At 55.0% G+C, this 16751-nt stretch overlaps 2 protein-coding genes across 4 annotated transcripts in view; one reads left to right on the top strand and one right to left on the bottom strand.

Annotated features, from left to right (window-relative positions):
• mcph1 (microcephalin 1) overlaps positions 1–16751 on the top strand; it is a 28845-nt gene extending 12094 nt beyond the window's left edge. For 2 of the 3 annotated variants that reach the window (XM_039738270.1, XM_039738271.1), the window contains exons 13-15: positions 825–902; positions 14414–14651; positions 14741–16750. In XM_039738270.1, the coding sequence (XP_039594204.1) occupies positions 825–902; positions 14414–14651; positions 14741–14793 (369 nt within the window). In that variant the 3' untranslated portion in view covers positions 14794–16750. Of the gene's footprint in view, positions 1–824; positions 903–14413; positions 14652–14740 lie in introns of all 3 variants that reach the window. The other variant, XM_039738272.1, reaches the window with a different exon arrangement.
• angpt2a (angiopoietin 2a) lies at positions 2351–11744 on the bottom strand. Its single transcript, XM_039738273.1, has 9 exons — positions 11101–11744; positions 8501–8656; positions 7659–7780; positions 6237–6469; positions 5971–6092; positions 5779–5880; positions 5531–5697; positions 3758–3888; positions 2351–2868 (listed from the first exon to the last, which is right to left on the bottom strand). Exons 1-9 carry the CDS (start codon positions 11344–11346, stop codon positions 2705–2707), a joined length of 1443 nt encoding a protein of 480 aa, XP_039594207.1. The 5' UTR covers positions 11347–11744; the 3' UTR covers positions 2351–2704.

Below are 16751 nucleotides of genomic sequence, written 5' to 3'. Positions count from 1 at the left end.
CGCTTATGGGCTTGTTGGCACATTGGCCAGATGCTCCTGATCCCCGACTTGTTGGCATTTAGCGGCTGTCTTAATGGGTGACCACTCGGTGACACACAACTGCAGAGCAGTGGTCGACCTCATGCCAGCTTGATGGCGCAGAGGTGTCACTGCAAGAGGAGGCTGAGTGTCCCATGCTGTGACAGATGACACCAGTGGCAGCCTTAAGTCACTTTGATTTGTGATTGGTGCCACTGTCTCCTGGGCATTGTGTGAGCCATACTGGTGGAGAGGTCATGCATGTGCCCGTTTGGGTGCTGCACCCAGTCACTGCGGGCACTTTGCTTTCAACTGTTTGGCTGCACTGCCTGTTTAATTTCAGGCTTCAAGCTGAGCCATCGAAAACAGAGGAACTGCGATGTGGTGCCCGCTGAGCCCACACCAACTGACTGCCCCCCGGGGGCTCAAACAAGGGTGCACACAGAGACCCTGTGGGGGCAGTTGAGCTGAGTCCTTCCTGCTTCGAGGGGAGCCCTGGGGTACCCTCTGTGCCACCGCACTGCCCGTCTCACCCAGGCACCTCCCACGCCTGCCCTCATTGTTGAAAGGCGCTATATAGGAGTTCATGTTCACACCTTCCTTATCAAACCTGCCTAATCCGGTTTGGGGTCACGAGGGGTCCACACACACCGGCCGCCCAGGCCACTTGGCACGTTCTACCTGGGTGCGAGGGGAGGGGTTTGAACCCGGGACAGGAAGGACGGAGGCCTGGGCTGCACCTCGTGGGTTTTGAAGGTGCTATAAAGTGTGGGGTCCTAATGTCGCCCACTCTTTTCCGTCCGTAGGTCATCTGGTGTCTGGAACGCGGCCAGTGGATCCCAGAAGAGCCGTACGAGCTGGCGGACCACTTCCCTGCTGCTCCTGTAAGTGCCCTGTGCCGTGAAAGGCACTGTATGTATGTATGTATGTATGAGTCCCCTCGCAGAGGGGTGACAGCAAGGCGCTATATTTAGGACACAGCTATGGGCCGGCCGGAAGCACACGCTCGATTGCCGGGGGGCTCCTCGGGTTTCCTTCCTCTGAATTTGCACCGTCGGTTAAATGGAGAGGAAGCCCACGACGCGGCACAGATGGGCCACTTCCTGCATCTGGCGCACAGCTGACTTTGTGAATTGGCTGTACTCTGGTCGCCCCCCCATAGTGAGGGTCCGCTGATGTCATCTCGGATGAGGCGCTATATACCGCAGATGCTGCAGTTCCTGGTGACCTCATCCTTCACGTGGCGTTGGGTCGTCCTTGTACAGCGGGCACTTCCTGTTTACTTCCTTCACAGGTGGAAGTTGCGTCATGCCCAATGCCCGGTGGGCTCTTGTGTGGGACAGACGCTGAAGGCTGTCGATGTGAACTTCTGATGGGCCGCAGTACTCGATCCCCCACCTACACCCGGGGGAGGGGATGCTTTGTTGGGCACGCCACACCTGCTGGGTGCCGCTGACCCAGGGTGCCCCTCATTCCTCCCTCATTTATTCACACAAGAATGGCAAGGAGGAATTTTGGGAGGAGCTGCGCAGGTGGAGGGTCTCATGGGTGACCGCCTGGTAATGCTCAGGCAGGGGTTGGCCCGGCTGAAAGGTGTTGTGTGTGTCACTTTGGAATGTGACATCTGCCACTAGAAAAGGAGAACCTCGAGGACCAGCGTGGCATGAAGAGCGAGGACGCCGGTGGTCTCGCTGGACCCCAAGCTGGATGTGGTGACCCCTTTTGATTAGGAGCACATGTTACCGACCATGTCACGAGAAGTCTCAGGCCACTGGTGCCCATGCCACCCCCTTGTGGTTACTGGCCTCTGCCAGTGTTGACTTTGTGTTGGGTGGTCCGGCTGGTCAGTTCTCGCGTTTTCTGGTGCCATTTACAGACCAAAAGAGATTCAAACTTCTCGCCATGATCTAAAAAGAGACACCAGGGGGCAAACACAGCATGATGAGAGTAGAGGGAGGTGCCAGGCATTTGGGTCTGGGCGAGATTTGCTACACACAGGGCACACACAGCACTCACTGTTGACAATCTGGGGGCATCACTTCTGACCCACAAGGCCCCTCTGACCACAAGCTTTTCAGGACTAGCCGCCATCCAAGGGCCTGACGCTGGTGCAGAATCACCCAGGGTTGGCACTGCCAGTCTCCCTGAAGCTGATTACTCCAAGACGGCACAGGTGGGAGACACACTGGTGATTGTGGGACTAAAGTGGCAGAGATGGCCGGTGACTTGGCAGCTGTTACTCTGTTTTCTCCGCCCACCTGGTGACTACCTAATTAGTAGTGCCCACCTGTCTGTTTGCCCGTGTGTGCCAATAAGAAGGCAGTCCACACCATTCAGAGTCCTGCACTTTTATTGCCGCCTTCCCAACACGATGCCCATCCCTAGTTCCCTAATTTCAGCACAGTTACTGGCACATTCAGAGGGAGGCCTGTGGCACAGGACAGAATTGAGTTGCCATCGGCCACTGCTGCCCTCCAGTTGCTGCCATCCTCCTTCCCGCTCGTGGGACGGGTTCCCTAATTATGGTGGTCCTTCTTGCGTCCACAGTCCAGTTTTGCATCAACGTTGACCAGAAGACGTGTAACCCAACGGGGGCGGTGTGCCCGGATTTGGACCGACCTGCCAATCATCTTGCGGCCGTCCGGGGTCTTCTACAGGTCCGAGTCCCAGAGACCCTGACGGGGGGCTATCGCCCGCTAGCCGGCCTAATCATCATGGTGCTAGACTGCAGAGAGTAGCCCGAGCCCTTCCAGTAGTACCACTTGATGCCATTGAAGCGGTTGGTGTTCTGCCCGGCTCGGTAGTACAGGCCGTTGAGGTTGGACGGGCCGCAGGCATCAAACCACCAGCCTGTGGAGACAAAGGCACGGAATAAACTGAAGGGGAAAGACCACCAAATGCCCACCTGGCATATCCTAAAACCTGCAGGTGTGTTGCACAGCCAGAAGTTGCCAAGGACCAAAAGACACTAATAAGTTGGCACCCATGCCATGGTGCTCCCCAAAAAGTGAAATCGGGAGGGTCGAAAAAAAAAAAAAAGAAGCCTGGAAATTGGCGCTGCGCTTTGGCCTGTGTGCCACATCGGCAGTGGGCACTTGTCTGCTTTGTGAGACACAGCAGCGCCTGCTAATCGCACCAAAGTGGCACGACACTGGGTGACGAGTCAGAGAGGCTGTGGTTTGGTGCCAATTGTCCCTTCCTGGGTCAGTGTCCCTCATCTCAGCCATCGGGAGGGTGTGCCATGTGACACGGCCAGAGCTGGGCATGAATGGGTGGCACTGCTCCTGTCGGCTAGCATACAGACATGCCTCTCTGCTGCCACTCGCCAGCCAACAAGTGACCTTGAGTGGTGAAGACCAGGCGGGCTGCCAGGGACCCCGGGGAGGTGAAACGACTTGCTCAGGGTCACTCAGACAGCTGATGAGGTGACCGACCCGGCAGCAGTTTGACTCCACTGTTCCCAGAGGGCCACCCTCGCTGTCATTTGGTCACATTTCTCTCTTCCTTTCACCTCCTCATTAACTCCACAAAAACGACTGAAAAGTGAAGCTTTGACCTGACAAGACCCCCGGGGCAGCTGGCTCGTACCCTGTTGTGCCCCTTAAGTGTAAGCAGGCCTTCCGCTGTTCTCAGCCTATTAACGTCCCACTCGGAGAGTCCCCGATGACCCGCCCACAGGATGTTCAAAGGAGCCCAATTAGCCATTCGTGCGCCGCCCCCCCCCATGCCCCTGACTTACCGCCTGTGGTCAGCTGGGCACACTTGCAGATGCACTTGTCATTGTCCATGTCCTTCGTGCTGAAGTCGCTTCCCGGTTGGCTCAGGCTGCTGATTTTGCCCGCCGTCCCGCTGTAGCCTTTGAGGTGAATCCTGCAGACACAGAATTGGGAAGTTGCTAAAAGTAGTTTTATGCCCGTGGCAGGTGTCTGCCTGAGAGATGCTAATATGCCCACCTGGCTTAGAACTGAAAGGGGGTGGCGCAGCGAGACCCATGTGAGTCGCCAGTTAATAAGCGTAGCAGTTTAAGGACGGTGACGTCCCCTCACCCCGGTGGTGTGGATGTCACTACTGACCTGCCCTGTCCGCGTGTGTGGTGGGTGTTCTCTGTGGAAAGGCGCCTAAGGCGGGTCGAAATCGGAGTAGGCAACCCCTGCCCTGAGTTCGCAGTGTGCCATCTGTTGGAATGTATTTTGTTATGGAATGCATTGCCTTTGTCACTCCAACAGATGGTGCATCACAAACAATTGCTGTAACAACATGCATTACTACAAATGTTTGAGATGTGCCATCTGTTGGAATGCCAAATGTAGTGCTTTGGTTTTTTTTGGTTTTTTTTCCTTTTAATCAACAAATGTTTGTGGCCTCCATTGGAATGAGACATGGGAACTGGACAGGCACACGGACACTTGTCACTCTCCAGATGGACTCGGCTGTCTTAATGTCTGGAGTGCTGTGGGTCCATCAAAGCACTGCTAAAGTTTGTGGTGCACCATCTGTTGGATAACCGACACAGGACCCGGCGAGTGCCTATGCTGTTATTAACTTGTACCAGGCTATAGGTCTGGCATGACCACCTGTCTTGGGTACGTCACTTACTGCCCACTTAAAGCCCCCATGCCCCATCACGAACACTCCACTGGATTTTAGTTCCAAACTTAGTTTGCTTTATCTTAGCACGGTGACATCCCAAGCCACCTTTGGTCACACGGTTCATAGGGGTGGAGCTCCCGAGCATGTGAGAGTTGACGGCCAATGAGCACTTAGCCCAAAGTACAAGACAGACCCTGTGACCACAAGCGGGCGTGGTCGTGGTATGTTTGTCACAGCACAGAAAAAGGGGGAGGACGAGGGTCCAAGATGGTGGCCGTGCCCTGTGACTCCCATTCCTCCATAGTGACGAGGTGGTGCAGTGTGACGTGGTGCCGGTGGCCTCGGGCCCCCTTTTTCTTTAGTCAGTTTGGGTCAAAGCACCATGCCAGTGTGACACATAGCGGTCAGCCTGACCAATAGAGGGCATCCCTGTGCCCGGGCACTACAGCGAGCCAGATGGCACAAGGGGCTCTGACACGGAGAGTGGCCTGTGAGCACAAGGCGGCCTTTGTTTGTCCGCACACACACCCACACACACACACACACACACGCCTGGGTCCAATCAGAGGTTGACGTCACTGCCACGAAGAGCGCTTGAGTGGGGACACGAGAGAGAGAGAGGAGGCAATTAGCGGAGATACGATCACTTGCGGCCCGCTTGGCTCTCGGGAGGAAGTCGTTGGAAGTAATTGGGCAAAATTGTTGTGCCAGCTGCTCCTGGGAGGATTCCAACCGGCATGGCTGTGTTGGCGCGAGTTAAACCCGGGGCTCTGCTGCCCGCCTGTGTGCTCTTTGACCACTTTGTTTGGCACCCTCCGAGGACCGAGTGACATCGGCTGTGTGTGCGTCACACCATCCGGAGGCCCGGTTCGTGTTCAGGGGGCTCAGCCCACTCCCTAAAGCGACGGGCGCCGTGGCTTACCTGTAGTTCTGAGCCTCGCCATCCAGGTAGAAGTTTTGGTAGAGCGAGAAGGCCTCGTTGCCCTCCCAGTCCCTCAGCTGGACCCTCAGGGTGTAGGGCTGCAGGTTCGTCAGCTGTGCCACAAACTCGTTTCCTAGCCAGTGCTCTCCGGCCGGGTCACCAAAGCCCTGCGAGGACAGAGAAGGGCGTTAGGTACGCGGTGGGCACGGAGCGAAGGCTTGGTGGGTGGGCCGGGGGGCACGCTTTACCTCCTTGTACTCCTTCCACGTCCGTTGAAAGTCCACCTTCCCATCCTGGCGACGCTGGATGACGGTCCACCCGCCACCGTCCGTGTCCATGTCACAGTACGCCTGCGTCACGAGATAGGGAGACGGTCAGCGCCAAGCCAGTCAGTGCCACGTCTGCCCTCCCGTTTCGATTTTGTCCCGGAATGTCCTTACCTGCACCTCCTCCGTGCTGTTGGGAAGGCTCAACGAGTAGACTCCGCTGCTCTTACCCAGTTTCTGGATCTCGGCGCAGTCCTTGTACACGTTTGCCACGTCGGGGCCTGCGGGCATCCGTGCTGGAGTTGGAGGAGAGAAGAAGCCAAATGAAAAGAGAAGCCAGCCTGGCAACGCCCTACAAAATGCCTGAGTGGTCTCTTTGAGCCCCCGATTTGGAGGGTGTGCCCTTAAATGCCCCCCTACATGGGTCGCTGTGCCCTCACCGTTCTGGTCCGATATCATCTGGATGAGGCTGTTGACCGTCTGGATCATGTCGTGCTGCTGTTGCTGTAGCGCCGACTTGTTGAAGGTCGCCGTCAGCAGCTGCTTCTCGAGGTCGCCGATGATGGTGGTCTGCCGCACCACCAGCTCTTGCAGCTGCTCCTTCTCGCCCCTCAGGATTTTCAGCTCTGCCAGGCGGGTCGCCTCCATCTCGGTGATTCTCTTCTCTAGAAAACTGCAAAAAAAGAAAAATGGCAGCCGGTTAGCGAGTGCCAGTGGGCCGTTGGCTTTCAATTAGCGTGTGTGTGTGTGTCATCTTATGGGTTGGCATGGTGGCACAGCTCCCGAGTCCCTTCTCCCTCCCACAGACCTGCAGCACTCGCTTGCCAACCAGTCCAGCATTGGTGCCTGGTTTGTGTGCAGTGCTGCTGGATGAGGTGGGCATGGGGATGTTGGGACCCCCACGGTGAGCTAAGGGGGTAAGTTTACTGTGTGCCCATCAGTCTCTTTGGTGCTGATGTTGCTATCGGTGCCCATTCCTCTTCGTACATCCACTGGTAGCGCTTATTTCCTTCCTGTGAAACCCTGTGTACGGTATGCCTGCACTGGGCACATCACTGGCACAGACCCCACTGCTAAAGTAAAGCCTGGCACCTTTCTCTCTGAGTAAATGGCAGATGCCCCCCCTTTTGCAGTTGCCTATCATCTGTTGTGTCACAGCTTTTCATGTGGTGCCCTTGGCACCCTATCTGTTCTACTTCCAGGCTCTAAATGAAGGACCACCGACTTAAGTTCAGGACTGTGCCCATCCTGGCAGGGTTGGATACCAGTCCATTCAGTGGCCCTCCCATACCCCCATGGGCACAATTGAAAGTTTCACAGTGTGTGCCATCACACAATCTGCTGTCCTGTGCACATGTGGCCTGTGTGTGGCATCTCTGCCAGAATGTCAGTGGGTTCCCGGCCAGAGTAGAGATGAGCGTCTTTGACCCCAAGTATTGCACGTCCTACCACTGTGACCTGTATCCGTATACAGTGTCTTCTGGGACCATCTGATAACGATGATGCCCGCTATGCCTCGCCCCTCTGGGGTCTCATTATGACCGTCGTGCTGCTTTGTACCCTTTTGCTCAAGTTCACTTTTCTCGATGCCCATTTTGTTTCCCACTTCTGTGTTGTTTTGACAAGGGTGCCCATTGCCCAGGTCATCATGGCACTCCTATTTAAGATGGCAGTGGGCACTGCCACATGTCCAACTCTTGCATTCCCGGCACAGGAGTTTTCATTTTGCTGCGTTTTAGTGCCCACCAATGGACCCGTTCACTTCCTGTGGCGTTTCTGCCTTTGTTTTCAATGCACCTGTTGGCATTGCCCGAGAGGGCTGAGTCACACACACACACACACACACACGCATGCAGCCTCACCTGTTCTTTTCGTGTAGTTTTGAGATCTCGCCAGTCTGTGCCCGCACTTGGCCTTCGAGTTTGGCGGTGGACGCCGTGTTCTCCAGCAGCTGAAGCTGAAGCCTCGCCGTCTGATTGATTACCTGTGGAGAGAATGGCAGCACGTCTCATTAAATGGGGTGCCCGTCCCGGGCATGTCTGCCTGTGCCCAAGCCTCCCCTGCCAGGCGCAACCGTTACATTGCCCATTGGGGTGCCACTGTCCAGGGTCCTGGTGCCAGTCTCTTCCATTTTGAAGGTTCCCTGACATGGGCGGTGTAATCTTGTTTCTTTACCCCGATGCCTACTGAAATTGGCAGAGATGGACACTGGCACCTGCCACTTGCTGTTGGCTTGGCCTGACTGAGTTGTGTGGGCAGTGGCACTGATGCTTGGTGCATCTGCTGTGGGCACCTCCAAGGGCCCCACCCTGCTTGAGCCCTGCTTCCTTTTTGTCGCATGCGTACCTGTGACTCGGTCTGTGATGCCAGCAGGTAATGTGGCACATGCTGTAGTTGTGCCCGAGTTGTGTCATTGTCCGTGTTGCCAATCTGCTATTCTCTTTGAGATGAGAGCGTGTGCCCCCCCGCCCTTCTAAAGGTTCCCCTCTGGCTGTTAGGTGCAGTGGTGTGCCCAGGTGGCTAAGCCAGTGGTCTTTCAGTGCAGACCCCCACACTGAACTCATGTCACTGTGGAGGATGCTATATGGATGGCAGAGGACACCTGAGGGAGTGCCCTCTTGAAATGGGTTGGCACTACTTTGATTGTCATGAAGTGGTCCCGAGGCGGATCTGCCTTGCCCGCGCCGCCCACCAAGAAGCCCACCTGCTTCTCCATGTCCCTTAATTTGCGAGTCTGCTCTGCAGTGTGACTCAGAAGGCTGGTGCCGACATCGCTCATGGTGGGCGTGTGGTTGGATGCCACCTGCTGCTGGACCCTCGCCACGTCCTCCTTCAGCTGCTCCTGGATGTAGGCCTCCAGCTGCAAGACACAAAAACAAAAATGAGCCCACCTGGGCCTGGCGAGGGAGGAGGATGACCAGCGGCGACAGCCCCCCCATGTCTGGGTTTTGCCATTCGGACCCCTGGCAATGCAAACAAATAGGAAAACAAGGAAAGACCTCGGCGGTCAAAGCCAGCAAAGTTGATGAGAAATGTTGCGATGGCACAAAGCGGTGACAGCTGCAGGTGCCCGATCTGTGAAACATTCAAGTGTCTGCTGCAAGTGACATTTAAAATGACAATGTCCCTGTCAAACGTCCTAGAAATGTCACCCTGATGTAGGTCCGTGGGGGGTAGTAAGGGGTCAGTAAGCTCCGATTCGTCGTCTCAGACCCTCTAGAACGATACCCCACCTCCTGTGACCAGGCGAGGACCACCGGTAAAAAAAAAAAATAAAAAGACCCTGGTGCTGTTCGTCACCTGCCACCTCGAAACAGCCACATGTGACCCTCCAGGTGCCAACCTCGCCAATCGCCCACTTCTCGGAGCTTTCTAAAGCCTTTTGTGCCCCAACACGAGGGGCGACTCCTGGGGTCGGTTGACGTGTCCAGCGTGCACTGCGCCGCGGCTCGCGACCCGTGCCGGTTTACTTTTTATCAAGAAGGGGGTCATCTCCGGCACAAATGAAGGGTCCGAGGAGACCAAAAAGCCCGAGCATCCAAACCCAAGTGACTTTGTGGTAATAAAGATGAGATGAGCTGGAGGGGAAGACTACGGGGGTCCCGAGGACTGACCCCAAGCCTCGCTTTGCCTCTAAAAGTGAATACAAAGTCCGGTGAAGGGGTCGGCGCGCCCACTCGAGTGACTGCTGCCCTGGTCTCGGCCGAGGAGCCATTCAAGTGTCCGCTGGGCATCACTTAGTGAAATGCGTGCTATTGGGCTCAAAATTCAAGTTTGATGATTTTATGAAATGTTTTCATTTGAAAGTCTTATTTAGTGAGTCGACGTGAGAGAATTCTATCAGTACGTACTTCAGCGTAGACTTGCCATTACCCAAGCCGCTATACCCTAACTACAGGGTCACGGGGGTCTGCTGGAGCCAACACGGGGCACAGCGCAGGGCAGGGTGCCAGGCCACCACACTTGCACGTAATCGAACCTCCAGTTCCCTTTGTCATTTATTTTTAAACCGAATGTAAGTTGGTCAAACGTAATCGAACGCTACGCCTCTGCTTCAAGATCAGCCCGCCACACTGCAAGTGACGAAAACGACTGCGGCGAGTGACAGAACGGACGTGTTGGTGACAGAGGAGCCGGCCGAGTAGCTCAAGTGAAACGCGGCGCCGTCCACCTCGCCACTGACTTGTCCCGCGTGTCTGTGTGTTGGCGAGGACTTCACACTCCAAATAGCTTTACTGGACGGACGCTGGTGGCACATCGAGAAGCCCCTTCAATAATCGTAATCGGACTTCTTCTGCGCACTCCGGAGCTGTGAGGTCACTCAGGTTTGACGTGTTTGCCAATTAAATTTGACGCTGAAGTCGTCTGGCTGTTTAACGGTTTGAAAATGGAAGTAAAGGCCATTTTGAACACTTGATTCTTGAAGTGGCTGTACTTTTAATAAGTCGCTCAGTCTGATGACGCTTCAAATTCTAGGCAGACAACACCAATTACAGCAATCGTCACAACTTTAAAACATTCATAATCAAGTACACAGAACTTGAAATGTACCCTAAAAATGACGACGTCCCAACTCGTTCCTGTGTTCTTCAAGGCGATGGCACGTCAGTCAGTCATTTCAGATCTTTTCCAGTTCCTCCCAGTTGTCGTTGGTTCTTCGTCATTTTAACCAGAAGTCGTAACTCAAAAAACTTCATGCAGAGCGTTGCGTTCATTTTTTTTTTTTTGGCCCCTAAACAATTGATTTTAGAGTCCTGAAGCCCCCGACTGACGGGCCTGTTGGCATCACCTGGGTAGGGTCGACCCACGCACAGATTTACTTTAAAGGGACCCCCGCCGGCCCTTAGTGGCGCTGAATGGTCGCCTGTCGGTTTTCAAAGACCCTCAGCTGTGCCCCCATCGTGCTGTCCCCTTTCATCATTTTAAACGCACACTTCAGTCCGCTCTCCTCTTAATCCTTTTTTTTTTTTTTTTTTTTTGCTCGGCACGTTGAGTCTTTCCTCGTAAGGAAGGTGAAGGGTGGTATCGATAGCCGGTGGTCTTTGGGGGTCTCGTGTGTTTTTTTTTTGGTCCGGCTTTTGTTTAAAATTCCATTCTTTCTCCTACTGCTGCTTAACTGCGCGGGCAGCTCTGCGCGCTCCCGCCATGAATCCTGCGTGAGCCGCTCAGGTGACGCGCACGCCCAGGTGTCAGATAACCGGAGCGGCTCGCTGTCGCCGCGACTTGAAACGAATTTCATGCACGCCGCTTCAAGAACGTGGCGCCGGTGGCTTCTCCGCGCGCCCGTTCAGCCGGGTCCCTTACCTTCAGCAGCCACTGCGTGTTGTTGTTCATGATGACCTCCAGCTGCTCCAGCTTGTGCACCGAATCCCCGTAGTCCTCGGGCTCCTCACTTTGCGCTCCGGCGGCAGGGTAGCAGTTGTCCACCTCCGGTAAAAGGAAGGTGTAGCTGCACGGCCCGTTCTGGATCTGATAGCGTCTCTTACTCGAGTCTTCAGCTGTCACGCTGCAAGTGAAGACGAGGAAACACGCGAGCCACGCAGGGACCATCGCCGGCGGCTCAGCTCGATGTGTGGACGGACGGGGCTCTGCTGTGATGCGCTTGCGCTGTCCGTGGGAGACTCGTCGCCGCTAATTTGCGCCTCTGCCCTTTATATGGTTAGCTCGAAGCGCTGAAAGTGTGTGTGTGTGTGTGTGTGTGTGCGCATACGTCACCCCTCCCCGCAGCTGGATAGGGGGGCTGAGGGGCTCTTGCTGCTTCCTGGCAGCCCGGCGGCGGCCAACACGTTTTAGTTAACGACAAGTTAACGTGCCACCCGAAAGTTGTGGGACATTCAAGGCGTCGGTGGGTGGGCGACGACAGCACAGAGAAGAAGCGTTAGTCGGGTGCCCAACGTGACCCACTCGAGTCGGGTGGGCACGCCGTCATTTCCCTTTACGTGCTTTGCTTGGTCCGTGACTTAATTGGGGGTGCACGTTTGAAATGAGTCCCCTTCTTTGTCGCACCCTTTCCCGAGCCCCTTCTTGTCAAACTTCTTTTTTCACGTAAGCCACTCAGGCAGCCCTTCCTTTGTAGTGGGTGGGCACTTGCAGCGACACGGGGGCGCTCGGCACTCAGCGGCAGGTTAAATGAGTTACTCAGCAGGGTTCAAAGATCACAAGGAATTTACAATCCGAGGGCCTGCAAACGCGCCTCCGCACAGGAAGCCTTCATTAATGGCGTTTGGGAGTCTTCCTCGGTACCGACATCAGTGCGTGGGGGTCTTTCACAGCCGTGTAGGGGGAGTTGTACTTCAAATGATGAACGGACACCTCCAAGGTGCTCCTCGAGTTCACCCAGCCCTATTTCAAAGGGGTCGTGCCCCGACCCCGTTGCCGTCTGTCTGTGTGACTCGGACCACGTTCACCCCTCACAGCTGCCCGTTGACGTCACCGGATGCTCGCGGGCGCACCTGGCGGCAGGTGCAGGAGGGCCGCACGTACGCAGCAGCAGCAGCGCCCCTCGTGGTCAGTTTAGGATTAAAGGCGCACGCGCGACGCCGTTGTCTTCCCAGCAGTTCGTTTCCGACTCCTAATTCAACTCCGCCGGTGTTGCCGAGTAGGAAGGAAGCGTCCGGCATGTCGTTCAAGTGACCGAATGTGTCACCAAGTCCTCGAGAAAGCGGAATTCCGGCGTTCTTTCGAAGATGTCCGCGCCACGTGCGTCAGATCTCTGAAGCATTCGGAAATAACTCTTGGATTTGTCACACTTGTCGCCTTACAATGGCTTTACCTGGCGCTGCCCGAGGCGCTCTGAGACCTCTACGTGAGTTGGACCCCCGTGTCCGATGCTGCTGTGTCGCATCATTGCTTTGTGTTTTTCTTTTCGTGAGGATCAAAGGCTGCGTTTGCTTTCCCGGAGGCGACAGTCCGCGTGTAGAAAGTCCCGTCCGCTTACGAGAAACACAAAAGTCCGGCCGGGCACCGTCATGTGTGGAATGCCGCGCAGCTCTGCCAAGAAATGAAGGAAGTCGAATGGTGCCAAGGAATAGCTTCGTGATTACCACCAAGGGACAAAAGGAAGAGGGGGTCGGTCAATGTAGCGCCTTTTGGACCTCTGCCCTCGCTCTATGCCGGCCTTTCAGAGGGTCTCCTCCTCTTCATCGCGTCTCCTTAGGCTCTTGAAGAAGGAGACTCGTTTTCATGAAAATCAAATCTGAGTTTGGGACGGGTAGGCTGTGTGTACCAATCTATAAGACGGGGTGCCCCTCGCCCGAGGGTTGGCCTGCTGTTTATTCCACATTTCGGGAGCAGACCTCAATGGTGCCTTCTGAGCAGCTGGTGGGCACCCCCCTAACCGCCCCTGCATGGCAGCCTTTTGTTTTTCTCCTGTCAAGTCCTTTCCAGCATCCAAAGGCCGTCGCAGGATTCATTCATCATTTAAACTGTGAAACCCGAGTGGGAGTGCCAGCGTTCCCTGGCGTACCCCAGTGCAGTGCGTCTGCGGCCTGAGGTGGCAGGTACGTCTTTGCTGTACCGACTGGCACCTTTTTGTGCTTCTCTTCTGCCGCCTCAGTTGTTCCGTTTCTAGGACCCGTTGGACGGCGGGCACCAAACTTGCACATGAGTACTTTGTCTCCATCGGACGGGTCTTTGGTTTTTGAAGCATTTTTTCTTTTCCAGCGAGTTTGGTGCCAAACACCTCACTCTCGGAGAGTCGAGTACAATGCCAGCCTACAGAAGCACTGGTGAGGGGGATGTCAAACCATCTTCAGAGAGGTGGCGCACCACAGCAGCTGGACTGAGATTTGCAGATGGCATGGTGCCCAATGACCCTGATCCTCTTAGCCAGGGCTGCTCCCACTGCACTTTGAGGGTCTTTAGTGGTCTGCACTGGTGCCTCACGGATTGTTGAGGGACCCCAGGGTGCACGTGGCTGCTGCGGGGGCTCAAATTCAGACCCTGGGGGGCTGCGGGTTCTCGTGCCAGCTACTGCCTGTTTGTCTTATTTTGATTTTGTTTTACTTAGTTGATTTTTTAAGAGACCCCCAAAGCAGCAGCCATAAACTTTTAAGATGTCCATCAAGGAAACGGGACAAGCTAACGTTACCCCATTGGCATATTCCAGAGGCCCCCACAGGAGCCACTCGTTCGTTCTGTGGACCACAGCTTGATGGAGAGAATGCTGGGAGGGCAAAAGAAAGAAAGAAAGAGAAGCTCATGTCTCGGTGGACGAGCGTGGCACTCTCATCCTGGGCACCCTGTTTGTTTTCTGAATGCCGCAGTTAAATTCAAAGCTGTGCGTTTAAAATTGAGGGCACAGAGGAGGTCACTGTGACACTGAAGACCTCGAGTGCCACGTGGCGCTGGGCACATACATGCCTCCTAGCCGCAGGCGGGTATACTCGTGCCTGTCTTTCACTTCCAGTATAATATCTGTCATTGTATTTCATCCTCCACGGGTAAGAGTGTCACTGCACTTGCCTGCCTTTGGTGCTGGCACACAGGCAGGTAGCCACTTGGTGTGCCAATTTGGTGTGGTGCGATGCCCTTTCGTCTAATTTTTCATGTCTGCCCACCGTAGGATACGAAGCAGCTGCCCGCATTGTCACTTCTCCTCTTTGTTTTTATACCCCAGATATGCCGACTGCAGCGCCACCTCTCGGCAGGAGAGTACCAACAGAATTTGTTTGCAGATTTTCCAGCGATCTTCATTTCTGCATCCTGCCAGCCGCCCGCCGAGCAGATGGCAGAACTGATTCTGCTTTATGGGGGTAAAGTGTGCAAAACCATCAGGCAAGCGGGGCTGTGCATCGGGGGCTACAAGGGGAAGACGCCGCTGGGCACAAGGGTTCTGTCGGAGCAGTGGATCCTAGGTAAGTGCAAGATGGGGCACCCTGCTGGGCATTGTGCCAGTCTCTCCAGACTGCCTCGCCCATCGTGCCTGTGTCTCTCTCTCTTTCAGACTGCATCACCCAGCACAAGAAGCTCCCATGGGACGAATATGTGCTGCCCTAGGAGGGGCCGCAGTGTGCCCGTCTGGTGGGTCCCTCACCATCCCCTGTGCCCGTCTCTCACCAACACAAACGCTCTTTGCTCTTCTCACGTTTTGAATTTTTAAACTCACGAGTGCGTTGGTTTGGTTGGTTTTTAACTTTTGTAGAGAGTTGTGTGATTTTTATTAAACTGCTCTGTAAATTGGGAGAGGTGGGCCTGAAGGTGGGCATCGTGGCTCAAATGCCAGACCCATTGGGACTCGGTGATCTTTTAATCAGCTGCTGTCTGACACGCCTGGTGGGGTGTAGGAGGGGACGCCACCAAGCAGTAGAGGTGCCAGGGCTGGCCGATGCCACACATGGTTTCTCCTTTTCATGCCCTGTGCCCGTCCTGTCTTGACGGGCTGGCATGAAGAGGCAGCAACAAACTCCCAGGCAGAACTTTGTCTCATTTTCTCAATTATTAAAAGGTATTGAGAGTAAACAAGTGTATTGTTACTGGCAGCTGGTACTCCGCTGCAGATCGTCTCTCTTTAACTGGCATGGTGAAGATGGCACTGCCACCAGCGGGCACCTTTACAGCAATTCTAGTGGTCCTCACACAGAAGGGATTTGAAAAGGGGGGGGGTCCACGATTAGAATCAACTGCAGTGTGGCGGGGGGGCCGGCACGGCCTGAATACACTGAGGTGGTCCTCAAATAAAGTGGGGCTGAAGACTCGGGCTGAGGTGGTGACAGACGTGATGCCAACGCAGGAGAAGTGCGTTACCGAAAAAGAGAACAGTCGGTCTGTACCCAACTCGCTATACCCTAACACAGTGTCGTCTTTTGGGGTCTGCTGGAGCCGCTCCCAGCCAGCACAGGGCACAAGGCAGGAACAAACCCCGGGCAGGGTGCCAGCCCACCGCAGTGAAAAAGAGAAGAGAATGTGCAAAACCAAAGACAAGCAATGCAAGAAGGTGACGGGTTATTAAAGCCAGCGCCTGGCAGGCACTCGGGGGAGCGAGGAGGTGGCGTGCCAGCCGGTGGTGGCTGTAGGTTGTAATAAGCAGCACAACACAAACAAACTGAGTGACTGCCAATGCAACCTTGAGAGGTGGCAGCTGGCACTCTGAAGTGTTTTTAATCGTGGGTATCCTGCCATTGTGACAACAGAACAGAGCACAGTAACCAGCGGGCACGTGCCAGTTGTGTCATAACAGGACAGACGGGTCTCCACTCGTCATTTAAGGCAGGAGGAGTCCCGCCAACTGAGGTGGCACCGTGGAGTAGAAGCCACAGAGCTGAATGGATTTGAGTTAAAATGTTAATTAACATGGAAGGCAATGAAAGCTGCGGGTCGCGCCAACCTGAGACTCGAATCAGCTCGACGTGTTTTTGCTGTGCGATCAGCAGAGCTGCAGATCTGAACCTACCCGGCTGGCTGACTGGCTGGCTTAGCGATTGCCATTTATGAACTCCAAACTCGGCCTTAGGGCATTAAAGTGCCAGGCACAGGCCGCTCGCTAGGCACCACCAGCCTCTCAAACCACAAACCACCGCTACACCTTCATGGCGCAGAATGAGCTGCAGGAACAGACAACGCTAACTGAAGAGTGGAGGCCCCTGGCATGGACTCCCCCTGCTGTGCTCACAAAGCGCTCCCTTAATGGTGGGTGTCTGGCACAAGCTGGCGTCACCCTTTAACTGGCACACTCGGACAAAGCCAATGCTTCCAGAGTAAGAGGATCTCAAACTTGGCAGGACCCACCAGCTGATGATGGAGCAAAAGGCCCACATGTGGCGTCTCTGCCACCTTGACGTGCCAAGTTCTTCGAGACCAAGTCTTCCACTCGTCTACTTTCCCTCAATTTCTCTTTCTTTCTCTCTCTGCCCAGCTTTGCCTTTCCCTTCTCTCTGCTGTTCCATTAATGTCGTAGGCTGGCATCCCAAACGCTGAGAGGCTCCTTTACCCAAACTGCCCACCTGTTGTGCCACCTG

This window comes from Polypterus senegalus, chromosome 16 (assembly GCF_016835505.1).
Source record: "Polypterus senegalus isolate Bchr_013 chromosome 16, ASM1683550v1, whole genome shotgun sequence".
Lineage (NCBI taxonomy): Eukaryota > Metazoa > Chordata > Cladistia > Polypteriformes > Polypteridae > Polypterus > Polypterus senegalus.
The sequence above is the reverse complement of the archived record's forward strand: the minus strand, read 5'-3'. Positions and strand labels throughout refer to the sequence as shown.

What these genes read in the sequence shown, in the direction of transcription:
- angpt2a (XM_039738273.1), bottom strand. Translation starts at nt 11,346, where the DNA reads ATGGTCCCTGCGTGGCTCGCGTGTTTCCTCGTCTTCACTTGCAGCGTG. An exon ending in ACACGCAGTGGCTGCTGAAG is followed by an intron (nt 8,657 to 11,100) that starts GTAAGGGACCCG and finishes TGTGTCTTGCAG; the next exon opens with CTGGAGGCCTACATCCAGGA. An exon ending in AAACTACACGAAAAGAACAG is followed by an intron (nt 6,470 to 7,658) that starts GTGAGGCTGCAT and finishes CTTTTTTTGCAG; the next exon opens with TTTTCTAGAGAAGAGAATCA.